Here is a 13,664-nt window from a genome sequence, read left to right as displayed (position 1 = left end):
TTGCTTATTCAAATTATTCTATCCTTTAGACTCCATCCAGTCTAAATCTGGTTGAGCCATTCTGTAAGTGTGAGACACAATAGTCTTACAAAAATTTATTTTTAGATTGCTTGCAAGAGTAGCAAGATGGTTTATTTTCTATACCAGTATCAATACTAGCTCTATTTTAGAAACTTGTTTCAAGTCATCAGGTCAGATCCTGTGAATCCCTGAATTCAAGGAGATTCTCTGTCACCAATGAATCACATTGCCAATAGTTTGCATAGATCTGATTTCAGAGCTTGCTCTACATTCCTATATCCGTAGATACCAGAAATTCAATATCAGAAGTTCAATTCCAGGCAATTTTCCTGGTACTTTACACATGGTGTCCTACATAAAGGTCACACAGGCAAAAGTGTCGAGTCTTTTCTCCTACTGAATAAAGCAAGTATAAACACAGAGACACAGCAAGGTAGCCCAATGCTACCGGGAGTACTTAACAATGGTTAATTGCTACTAGCTTGATTTTAATCCAAAACCAAAGCCCCGTGCTTCTTAGTTTCACAAAAACGTCTTGGCAATTATAAAAGTGCATCTGACAGAATGCTACAAGCAGGAAATACATTCTTACGGATTTAAAAAAAATCCTCTAAGAATATGATCATTTTCTTTTAGTGATTACACCTTTATGCATAACATTCATAAAAATTCATAAGCCTTATACAAAGCACAAGTGTTCTATTTCCCTGCAAAAATGTACCTCACAGATTTAAAGATGAAGGTGATTGAAATTGATATTACATTGAAAAGCAATGTTTAAAAAATACTGCTATGTGTTGTACAGAGAAAAAGAAAACGCCTGAATAGAAATCTCTGCTTTCTCCTTATACCAGCGTTTGTCAAGTACACTCTTAAAATATCTTAGGTCGGGACAAAGCATCTTAAAAACACATCTAGGATGGAAAGCTTATTCTTTGAGATGCAACAGATACCTTTCAACAACACCCACCCTGTCCCATAAAAGAATAGTTTTGCGACTCTTGAACAAATGAAACCTTGTTTCATGGAATTTATCTATTCTTGCATAATTCTCACACCACAATAACCTCTGCTCACTTCCCACATCCCCTATAACATCTCATTGACATATCATCACCTCTTCCACGTTTTCTATATCTTCCATTTGCCAAAACGTCCTAAGGTGTTTCTCCTAAGCCCAAACCCTATAACATTTATCTCTTTTACCTGGCCTTTAGTTTGCGCAAGAGATAGCACTGTGCAGATGAGTCAGACAGATATCTACGTGGATTAGGCAGCTCATGCTGTCCCTCAGTCGCAGGCTCACCAAATACAGTATATTAAAGTGCCAATCTCTATGTGCTTTTACTCTCAATGGTATCAGTAGACAGAGGGCCTCATCTCCCTGTTCTTGTACCAACTTTCAGAACACGTAGTAGGCACTTCAAGCTATCTAATCCTCTCCTAAGTTTAATACCAGCTAAAATTAATAGAGGAGAGATGGACATTTAGCAATATCTCAGTGCCAAAAATTTTTAGTGAAAAGTTAGTATTCCTGTCCTCAAATTCTAGCCAGAGATAAGTTTTCTAATCTCTTGCTTACCTTTTTCTTACGATTCCCACTTTCACGCTGTACTGCTTTCATTAGATGAACCAGCCGATCTACAAACGTCTGCTGGGCTGCCAACAATGAGCGCATAACCCTGACAGATTTATCACCCTAAGTGAATTAAAAGAAACAAAATTAGTTCTTTGTTCCATAATTATTTTACTTGGAATTTGTTCCTTTAATCCTAGACCTATGGGCTTTTAAAAAAAGTGCTTAAAGATCAATTTCCTTTCAATTCAAAAGATATCTTCTGTAAAACACAATAAGAATCACTGCACCTAGCAAACAATTATCTGACCTAACAGCGCACTTCAATTTGTATGAATAATAATTAGTCGTGAACATCCATGCGTGACAGTCAAGACAGCTTACTCGTACAGTCAAAATAAGTTAGTAAGGATAAGCCTGACAGCACACAGAATATTCTTATGTATCCTAAGAGTTAGAGATATTTGAATAACGTTCCCAAAATAGGAATTAAATATAACGTGTGAGATACACTAAAATCAGAAAAGACTGCACATGTGCTAAAAATTATAGGCTGTAGCTTGGAAGATTTTTGTTTCTGCTTTCTTCCCCACTGCTCCAGCACCCTCTGCTGCTGATATACAGAACAACACCGTTTCTACTGTTTCTGAATTTGAAAGGCTTGCACTTTGCAAGTTTGTGTACTTCCAATAAAGAAACACTTAATAAAATAGACTTATCACAAAAGGTAGAAGATTTTAGAATGTGTTACTCATGAGAACAAGCGATAAAATAAAGTCCTCAAAAACTGTTCTTTGCATTTTTCAGTAAAGTCATTGTTTTACCACAGTGAATATTCAAGGACAATTAAGAGCTTTTTAGATTTTAATGCACGACTGTCCTGCTTCTAGGCATTTGTGCCTTTCTGAAGGATGACTATCCCAAATCATTTAATCTTTCCTTCCATAGGGGGATTACCTTTAGCAAAGCCTGACTAAATCTTCTCATCACGTTTAAGTACATTTCATGAGTCTTTGGGTCCCTCTGCTGAGTATCTTGGTCTTCACACTCCACTATTACATACCTGCAACATAAAACCAATCCAAGTTATGCCGTACCCCTGTGCTATGTAATTTCTGAGTGAAACAGCAGCCCTCTACTATAGCTCTGGAGCTACAAATAAAGTCAGTCTTCACTTCAATCTACCTCAAACAACAAGGGAGGGCTTCAAAATCACATAGTGTGACCGACCAATAAACCCCTACAATGGAAGAAGGCTCAGAGGAGATGGACAAGGGTGAGGTACCCATGAAGCTCAGGAATAACGTAGGGTATTACTCATTATCACACCTGTTGCGCAAAAAGCTGACTTTATCTCAGCACAAAGGGGACCAGAGGGTGATCTTTGTTTCAGATAATAAGCTGAATCTGTTCAGTGGATCAACTCCAGTAAACGTTTCTTCCCGAGTTTATCAAAAGAAAGTAAACGTCTCCCTGAGTTAGCCAGACTAGCATGGAGGAAGCGCCTACGTGGCTCAGCCCAACATAGAGTATAAAACCTGAACAACTGCCAAAGGAACTTCAAAGAGAGCAACAGGCTTGAGCTGGCTTCAACCCACATATTCCTCCCTAGCAATGAGGGACATCTAGCGCCTTGACAGTGAGCATATTATAGAGAGCAGTAAAGGCAGCCACATTTGTATTGTAATTGAATTGTATATTGCAATTGCTACATATTGCTGAGGGCATACACTTCTGTTGTGATTTCAGTATATTGCTGTATCACTCTAGTAAATCAAAAATGTCGTGTAACATCAAATATCTTCAAAACAAACTACTATATTAAACATCACACACTGTGTGTGGAAGAACCTGGTCAGAGAGTACTGGACTCTGACGTACAGTCAGCCAAGTTCCCACTTCGATACAGAGAATACAGCAGTTTGAGCTCTTTCACTCAAAATGAAGTAGCATCACTCACACAGGACAAGCCAGGGAGGAGCAGGCTTTCCACTAATCTACCCTCTAGAGTCCAGGCATAATACAGCGGCTGCAAGCTGGCAATACAACTAAGTATGCCTGCAAAAGCAAAATCACACACTTCCTCTGTGCGATTCTGGCACATCTGGAAAGATCTCACTGATCCCAAGGAAGTTCTAAAAAGTCTACATCCTGAAACAAGCTTTCATTTCTAAAATTATGATTCACTTAAATTGACTTATTTAAGTTTTGTAAGACTGTTATACTGACAATTCATTTTGATGAGTTGATAAAAACTCGTTTGAAAAGCTTTTACGCTTATTTCTATCCACAACACTAGAAAGCAAAATGTAGCTGCATGCCGATCTTCCTTCTGTTGCCCGGCATCTCACAGCTCTGTCCAGGACAAAAAGTGCAACCTTACTGTTTTTCAGAAAAGAAATTAGCAAGTCAGTCTATTTGCAAACACTGCATTTGGATTCACTTGGGGCTACACGTAGAATTAACATACTCTGACTTTTCACCGATAGCTAGAACTATTCCTCCCTTATGTGCTTAGATAGCATCTCTTTCCAGCTGACTGATTATGGCACAAGATTAGAGGTCTGTCATTTGCAGTCAAGAGACAAAAATGAAATGTCTGCTCTCCTGTACTGGTGGTATTTGAAGGGGTAAGATGACTTGCTGCGAAAACACAGTGCTGGCATTTCTGGACTCTAAAAGTTCCACAAGTGCTCAACAACGATGACAGCAAAAGAATGAATCAAACAAACAAGACAGTTTTGCTGACTTTCTTTTCCGTTGTCTGTATTAAATTTTACACTGATTTCAGTTCAGCTATAATAATATGGCAAAAAGATATATGCCAACATATCCTGGATTTCTGTTTTAGATTATAAGCCGGAAACTGCTGTCAGAGTTTTAGAAGGGAAGTAAAAGGAAGTCACTAGTCAGCAGTTTATGTTAAAGACAATCCCCTTCTCCACAATCCAATCCTCCTTCCTCCCCTAAAAAAGAGACAATTCAGGAGGAACATTTCTGGACTGCATAGAAGTGTTATAGATACATAGCCAGGCAGATTCAACTCTTACTTTGGTTTCTTTCAAAACAAATAATTAAGTCTTGTCTGCATAAACAATTTTAGATTTTATTTTTCATATTGACCTAAGAACTCTACTCAAACTAGTTAAAACATTCAACTTTGTGCATGTCAAATTTTAATAAATTCACTTCAGAATACACCCAACACATTAAATACATATTAAAACAAGGCATAAGCATATTTCATGAGTACTATTATCTCAATGAAATCTGCAACTAGAGTTTACCTCTGAAACTTTACTGATTAATTGTGCTACATTATTGCCTAGCTAAAATGACACATTACATTGCAGTAGTAAGTATAAAAAACTAAAAGCGTGTATTTGCACAGTCTATGCACCAGAAGTTCAAGGAAAACAGCAAGTAATGAATTACAGCCTCTCATTTTCATCTTTATTCATTAAAAAAAAAAACAAAACAAAGACTTTAGACAGTTCTTCCAACCTATTTTGAAACAAGGAGCACGGAAGATGCTTCATAGTTTAGGAAGCATCTCATATATCCAAAGAGGAGATAGAGGAAAAAAGCCATTGTACTAACTTCTGTAGGCACTGTGAAATTATAAGGTTAGGATATATTTAGACTGGTAAGTGAATAAGGTTTGATTTTCAAGGGTCACTGTACTTTTTCCATTGATTATTTCAGGTGCATGCTGTGTCTGGATAGTTGAAACAAGCAATTGATCAGCAGCCAAGAGGATTTATGGCTACGTTAGCTCTAACAGGAGCTTGCAACATTTGTATTTTGTCACTGAGAAATTGAGATGTCTGGAAAGAAAACAAAGAATGAATTGACTGATTTTTTTTGCAGTCAGAAGACAAAAACTTTAGAATTATAGATACTTTCAAACTTTCTGTAGACTGAATGATTGAGATGATGCCAAAACATAAGCACATAGTTTATATCAATGTGCTATGTGAGAAAAATCCTTAATAAAAAGTAATGAATTCATTACACAGCAACTTCATCTTTGCTCATCATGTCACAGAAATAAACTAACCTAGCAACATTTACTTTAATGAAGAATATTTCACAAGGTCAAACATTTGGCTTCTACCTGCATCCATCCAGCTACAATTATTTTAACCATTTAAATTTAACAGTATCTTTATTCTCAAGCCAAACATTATCTTTGGTCACTGGGAGAAAAAAAAAAAAAAAAAAAAAAAAGCATGATAAGGAACTACAGTTAAGTCATGCACTTAAATATCTTGAACTCAAGTTACTGAGAAAGCAATCAAAAAATAAAACAGGAAAAGATGGATTTACAAATGGACCCACTCTCAGGGTAGATTAATAGTCTTTATAAAATTTTTTGAAGAACAGTAAGTTTATTTTGTCATATCACATCCAATTCCAAGTTCACAGCATATCCATGGTTAATAACACACCTGCATATGCTGAAGTATATGATCTTTTTTTAATTAGAGGCATCTAAAAGGATATAAATTTGACTTAATTTTAACCATGTAAACGGCACCTGAAACATCCACTGAGATACATGCATGTATGCATATGCACATATGCACATCTATATATATATATATATATATATATATATATATATATGCGTGTACATCTGCGTTGTGTCTATAAATATTAAGAAAAACAGAGAAAGGTACTTTCCTAGAGTACAGCTGTATTCATCCCAGTTTTCTTACTCCATTAAGTAAAGAAGGCATGAAGGTGATCAGTTTAGGCATCTAACTTAATTCTTAAATAGCAGAAGTGAAACAGGATTCTTAACAGAGTAATCTTACCTTTTCACTATCTAAATGAACTACTCACAACTAAAGCTCTCCCTTAGGAAAACATATATCTGCAATGACACTTTGTTTGTGCTTATAACATAGCCACAAATGGAATCTAAAAAACAAATCAGATTATCACAAAAGGTTTAGAGTGCGTTATGACCCTTCATAAAATATACTCTTGATATGCTAACTCTAATACTGTAGGCCAACATTATGAGAAAACACAAACCAAAAAAAAAAAAAAAAGGCAGAGCAAAAGACAAACTCATTTCCTCCCCCCACCACAAATTGATTGAATGACAACTCAAACCATATAGTGAGTTTTTTTTCCCTCTTTGATCACTGTGTAATTAATGCACTGCTAAAGTTCACGTGTGTACTTCGAAGAGTGAGTGTCCTCTTACTAATTACTCTGTTTGACTATGTGTTATCGTTTTAAACCTATTACTTCATCTTGCCAGAAATTAAAATTTCCAAGTTCTCAAAAAAGAGCTTATCTTTCGTTGGGCATCCTTCAGATGCATTATAGCCTTGGTTTCAATGAGACATTCATCTAATATTCATCTAATATCAATAAATAGTTGTGAACATACCAGTATAAGTAGTTTGCCAACGTGGAATTTTTGCATGCTCGTGAAATCAAGAAAGTGCAAAGGTCTTGCTGGAAGGGGGTTAAGAAAAACAAAATTAAGTTACATAAGAATTCTGAGCACTTGAGAGAGATATAAAATAAAGGGGGGGAAAAAAAACCTCAAACCGCAAAGAGTTTTAGGAAATTCATTTCCTTTTAAAGTCTGAATCTAATCTGACCTAACTTTAAGGAATGCTCTTTTTAATATTATTCCAAACAAATACAGCAGCAACCCTACAGATAAAGTCTGCCTCTACAGTAATATATTTACAAACACAGCAGAAGTACATAATAATTTCTAACTATAAACCTTTATTGTAAAACGACAATCTATAACATGTTACAGTTTCCTTCTACACAATTATCAGCCAAGTGTATGACTCAACCCTGGGAGGGATCTGCTACCCCTTCCTGCATCCAGAAGATCTGAATACTGTTAAGATGTTCTACATCTTAACACAAACAAGTATTATTACTAATATGCTCCATCTGAGGTTTATTTTCTACATAGTATTGAGACCCAAAAAGAAAGACCCGCAACAGGTAAGGGATTAAGGACCAACTAACTGCACATCAGATCAAAATCAAATTCCCAGTCTGCCTTTACCTCATCTTTTCCTCTCTCCAGTCTCACTTTTATTACCCAATTTCTACTAAAAGAAGAAAAGTAAAATCCTTGACAGCTGTAAATCAGTGTCACTTAGGTCCACAAAGATATGAGACATATGCCAAAGAATCAGGCTTCCGGAAGAACAGACTGCAAAGATTAATACAGTTGGACAACTGTTTTCCACACAAATCTTTGCCTTAAAATACCTCAGCTACATGCAACTATTAATTTATACTCTTAGAGTGCTTTCTTTCAAAGTATTCAGCAGGACAGAGTAGGAAGATTCAAATATGCACAAACAAAAAGGGAAAAAACAGCACTAGTTCACTATTAAAAAAAAAAAAACCTTAAATACCATGAATATAGTTTGTGTTAAGTTTCTGTTTTGATATGCCTCAAGGTAATAAAGTGTTTGACTTACGTCAAGGTTTTCATTGTCTGCAAGCTCCTTTGTCTTAGAAGTAAGAGGTGGTGAAGAAACAGGAGGAATAGGACTCATGATCTGGGAACTACAAATAAAGAACATATAATAACATAATGCAAAATTCTTGCTTCGGTGGCAAAAATAGCAGTGCGTTTCACTTCCACGGCATATTAAATTCAGAAAACTAAGAGAAGTATCTTCAAAGAAAGCATCGCATCCCCATTTCACAACAAACTGCACGAACAGCAGCTACGAAAGCTGTGGCTCCTCTCTGGATGACAGGAAAAATCATTTGTTTGTATTGCCCGGATAACGACACTTTGTTTATGGCTGTGAACAACACTCACTCACATTGAACTTAATATTTTGCTTTCAGCTTTTGTCAAAAACAAGCAGATACACACAGAAGTTTAGCAAATCTAAACGTTCAATGTTAAGTTTTTAAAAATACTGTTTTATGAGGATATTGCTAATATACAACACCTGCAAGTACTCAAGTTTTGGAACGCAACCACATATAACAGATTAGACAAACTCAATGCTTGCTAGGCAAAAATCTCACATAGTTAAGTTTACCTGAAAGGAAGCAATCAAACAACTCTACTAATGTCTGAGTGGCACTACAGCCTCAAAAAACATCAAAAGACATCTACTCTGCAGTAGGATCAATGCGGAGCGGTACACTTGTAATATGAAGAGCATATACTAGTGACATAAGCGTTTAGATACTGAAGCTTAAGATTAGAAGCCTTGGAAATCTGTATTAAATATTCCCTAGGAGTTTGAACAGAGCATTCTGTTAATCAAGTTTGTTTGCGCCTTACTCAATACCGCATTAATCAGATGTTTCAGGCTTTCTTTTGGATTCCTGCAGGAAATAAGTAGTGCACTCCCTGGTTCCTCTACACTCACAGGACTATCTTCCTCTGAAACAGCAGGAAGAAATTTCTTCCCAGTTCAGAATGATCAAGACTCTCAGATCCAGATTCTTATATGAGAATCCAAATTCATCTAATAGCTTCATTGAGGACATCCTCTATATTGCAAGGACAGAAGGAAGCAACGCCATTGCTCTTCCAAAGGTTGTCGCCTTTTGACACAATTAGGCCAAAGGCCACGACTTTAAGATTTGGAACGTTAAGAGTCTTGTGAACTATCTGTACTGGGAAAATATATGCTGTGAAAGCTCAGAGGTTAAGTATTTTTTTCATCACTGCTCAAGATTATGAAACTCAGCATCAAATATGCAATAATCCCTACAAGGGAAAAAGAATTTGAGGGCTAATGACATTATCTGTTACTGCTTTTCCACCTAAAATTGTAACTCTTTACCTGTCTATTTCTGCACCACTAGCTCCAGATGTTGTCATGCTCTCAGACATTGAACCTTGACTGTCCCTCTTGCTGGGTTCCAGTCCATTCTTTATGTCATCAAAGTTTTCGTATTTCAATGCCTGGACTAGCTGCAACAGGTACATCAGCAAATCCTCAGGGAGGAAGAAGAAAAAAAAAAAAAAAAAAGAAAAAGAAAAGAAATTGAGAAGTCAGTCCAAGCTGCTTAGGATTCACATCTTTTCAGAACTCTTCTCTCTGCAGAGTAACTCCGAGCGATCCGTAAGGAAGTAGAAAGTAGGGACTCACTAGCAAGCTATCTGCAATTGAAAAACTAGTCTAGGATGAAGTTTGACTCACAGAAGATATTCATTTCTCACATCAGTAACTCTTCATTACTGAAATGGTGTAAGTGCTAATTTAGTATATATTTCAGTGCAATTACTCCTTTAGAATGCTCTTTAGTTAAGCTGCTCTACTTGCTTCCAGCGCCCATAAACTAAACTATTCAGTTTGTGACTTCTCAGAATGCAGTTCAAGCACAAAATCTGAACAAGGATACCAGGAATTCAGATTCTCTCCTCTTCTTTTATGCACCATCATATATTTCTTTTGATCCCTGGTAATAAATCCCAATATCTGATCTGAGACTGCAAAGTAAGATTGTGATCATTTGCCATTTTTAATGAACATGCTCCCTCTGCTATTCAACTTGGCTAGTTTAGTTGCCTTCAAGTATCTTGCAAAAGGTACATTTACATCAAAGCAATATCACCTTGGCAACTGAAAAAGGCTTGCTAAAATTAGAGATGTTTATATTCCCTATTTTAATCCCTAGTGATTGAAGAGTTAGAGATATGTTCCTAGTATTTATTTTTTACTGTCAAAATAAAACAAAATAGATGAATAATTAAAACTTATGGATTAGTTTATTAAAGTGGGCTCCATTTGCAAATCACAGCTCATCATATCCTAATCAGTACAGCATTAGAGATATCTTATTTGTTAAAGAAAGTGAGTAGAGAAGCATCTGTGGAAAAATAGTATAATAATATACTACTAAAATTTATCAGGCAAGTTTTATGGAAACTTTTGGTAGACTATTCAAAATTTATCAATGGTTTGTGGGGAGAATATATGGTCATTTAACCTTTTTTTTTTTTTTTTTTTTTTTTTTGGCAAAAGCCAACTATCACTGAATGCCACATTATATCGGGAAGACTTTGCTCCATAAAGCAAAGAGCTTTTAGTAAACAGCAGAACACTTTGTGCGTGTTTGTGTGTGTGTGGTTTTTTTTTTTTTTTTTTTTTTTTTAAAGAGTTTGCTGTTACAATTACATTCACTTAAATGCCTTAAGAAGTAGCAAACATTTAAAGTACTCAATAAAACTAGAAAAATTTTGTGCTCCAAGCCCTAACATTAGCTGACTTTCACAGGCACTCACAGAACAATGAATACCTCATCGTCAGCCTGCTGAAGCCGAGCGACGGCGTATCGCCGAACTGTTGGATTAGTGAAGTGAGATGACAGAAGTTCTAGAGAGTCTTCCACATCCATGGGCTTCCATTTCCCCAGTAGCTCCAGTGCCTGCTTTGCCTCCTGTGGTAGGTCCCAGTTGACACATTTTAAGAATTTTGTCAAAGCCTAAAAACAGAGATTGGACAATTCATCAATGAAAAACCAGGATCAACAATAGATTTATTTAAGAAACTAATGTTTCAAGTCAATGCAAAACCAGATTCAAGCTATATTTACATAAGCATAGACCCTAGAATACTACTGACATAAATCACATCACTCTAGAAAAGCTAAACAGCACAAACAACAACAACAAGCAAAAATTGCTTACTATTGAGAAAAATCACATTCAGTGTCACAAAGCTGATGTTTTATTTCAAAGTATTTGAACTGCAGTATCATACCGTAAACACTTACCGCCATGGCTGACCTATAGGAAGCTGAGTTAGTGGAAGTTAAACCTCTCATCCATTTCCAACTGTGCAGTCAATTAGATAATTAACTTAAGCATGCCACCGTGAATTTAATAACATTCACTGAACTTGGGATAGGGGAAAGACAAGGGAACCATAGCCTGTCACTGCTTGATTGTAACATAATCTGAAATTTCAGTTAGAAGTGCAAATTTTACCTTGCAAACCTTTGTCTAAACGGGATGAAAGAATTACTTTTTAATCATTTTTCTCTGCTGAATGAAACTGGAAACACTAGAATTTTAAGCGGTAGCTCAGGGTTTGTAGGAAGACTGCTGCAAGAATAGCCTGTTAGTATGATTTGCAAGGAAAAAAGTCACTAATTGTGAATCAATAAAATTGTACAAAGAGTTAAAAGAATTTTGATTAGCGTGCAAAACATTGGAGCTCTATCACGTTCTGTCCTTGCAGAGATACAAAAATCAGTGCCAAATGAAACAGGAGGCAACACTTCTTGCATTACTACATCGCTGGGAAGTGATTCAACTTACCTTCTCCTGATTAGTAAGGTAGTATCTGAATTTCCAAACTAGATCCTGTTCCTCATACGTTAGCTGCTTTGTTGGTGGATAACTCACTATGATCTATTAAAAACATAGTCAGAAAGTGAACATGAACAGGCATAATCATGAAGTTAACAAAGCATAGTGTGAAGAAGCACAATACTGACAACACAGAAAAACAGTTAGAAAAGGGCCTTCCAACACCATATACTTCTCTCAAGCTATCACAGTGATGCTCCTCAGTTGAGGTTGACTGAACTGGCAGTGTAGGCAAACATTCGTATACACTTCTAAGACTACCAGTAATGCCAATGTGACAGCGTGCGCACAGTACGCATTCTTATCGCCCCCGAAACTGCAGCAATATAATTAACTTATTTTGTAAAAATGAGCAAGTACCTTCTGGTTATCTCTGAGTTGGGCCACATTTAACTAACCACTTCAAGTGAGAAAACACTTAATGACATTCTTTAATTAACAATTTCCTTTGAGCTGAGATGAACTGTTATTTTCTTCAAATTGTCATCAATACATTAATATCAAAAAGTTTCTAAAAGAACTGTAGTTATCAAATGACACTGACTTACATTAAGCTGATCTCGTGTAGCTGCATTAGGCTTGAGATCATGATCAGAAGGTCCACTTCTTAAACTTCGAGCAAGCTTGTGATGTTTGCTTTCTACTAAGTTCTCCTGAATGCAGAGCATAAGTTAGTATTTATAAATATTTTACTCCAGAGAAAATTACGACTGAAATGAAACTGTCTAGCAAAGACTCACCAGTGTCTTGAATAACGCATGACAATTAAAATCCACATCCAAAACTACAGCATCTTCTGGATCTTTTTTTTTTTTTTTTTTTTTGGAGAAGCTTTCAAGAATATTCTCTCTTACTCCATAATTTTTTTTTTTTAAAAAAAAAAAAAAAAAACTTCACACAATGTAAGTGCCCTACCTTGTTTTTGGGTGAATTGCTGCAAAATGCAAGCGTTTCAGTCAACACGTCTGTGATTTAGACAGCACTCAAACGTGCTAGCCACTTTGCAAACATTTTTAGGATGTTTGCAGTCTAAAGCTTTGTATGCAAGAAAAACATTCTCATAAAAATTCCCACTGTTAATATCATGTTAGCAACAGTAGGAGCAACAATAGGAGCCACAGTGTCAACAAGATTTCAGCAGCCAAGGCAGTTTTCAGCATTGTCAGACTTGCTCTTGCAGTGTTAGATTACACAGTGCTCAAAACAGTGTTGCCAGTAGAAGCCCACTTACATTAGGGTTCCCAAAGCTGCCAATACCAGTCCCACTGAATTGGCATCCACAATAATGGAAATCTTTTCTAGAACTGTACTTAGGCACTGTCTACACGAAAGACAACACAAGAGAGTGCAGGGAGAAAATATTTTAACAAATTAAGTGACCAAGAGTTACTGCACCTTCTAAATGTCATTCTTCTCTTCAGCTCCCTCTTACTTTATATTCCCACCCTCTAACCTCTTTTGCTAACAATACCCCTTCTATTCTTTCCTACACCTCAGAAACAAGCATCTAGGTATGGAAAGAAAGAGACAGAACATGTAAGTGTTAAGTTAATTACTATATTTTAATCTAGTAGAAAAAAGTTCAAAAAGTTGAATCCACTGATATTTCTCAACTGGTGAAACACAGCTTTCCACTGCAATTTTAAACTATTCAAGACAATAACATAGTCAAGCTTCTATCTCTATTTATCAAAAATTCTCAGCAAAAGCATAATAATATGG

The 13,664-nt window shown here is 36.1% G+C and overlaps 1 protein-coding gene across 2 annotated transcripts in view; it reads right to left on the bottom strand.

Annotated features, from left to right (window-relative positions):
• LOC138064487 (phosphatidylinositol 3-kinase catalytic subunit type 3) overlaps positions 1–13,664 on the bottom strand; it is a 77,423-nt gene that overhangs the window by 39,066 nt on the left and 24,693 nt on the right. The window contains exons 8-15 of one of the 2 annotated variants that reach the window (XM_068927330.1): positions 12,491–12,595; positions 11,892–11,984; positions 10,868–11,053; positions 9,409–9,563; positions 8,074–8,161; positions 7,005–7,072; positions 2,555–2,660; positions 1,604–1,720 (exon numbers count right to left, since the gene is read on the bottom strand). In XM_068927330.1, the coding sequence (XP_068783431.1) occupies positions 1,604–1,720; positions 2,555–2,660; positions 7,005–7,072; positions 8,074–8,161; positions 9,409–9,563; positions 10,868–11,053; positions 11,892–11,984; positions 12,491–12,595 (918 nt within the window). The remainder of the gene's footprint in view (positions 1–1,603; positions 1,721–2,554; positions 2,661–7,004; positions 7,073–8,073; positions 8,162–9,408; positions 9,564–10,867; positions 11,054–11,891; positions 11,985–12,490; positions 12,596–13,664) is intronic. The other variant, XM_068927331.1, reaches the window with a different exon arrangement.

Source organism: Struthio camelus, chromosome Z, assembly GCF_040807025.1.
Source record: "Struthio camelus isolate bStrCam1 chromosome Z, bStrCam1.hap1, whole genome shotgun sequence".
Taxonomy (NCBI): Eukaryota; Metazoa; Chordata; class Aves; order Struthioniformes; family Struthionidae; genus Struthio; species Struthio camelus.
Note: the sequence above shows the minus strand (reverse complement) of the source record. Positions and strands in the feature narration are given on the sequence as shown.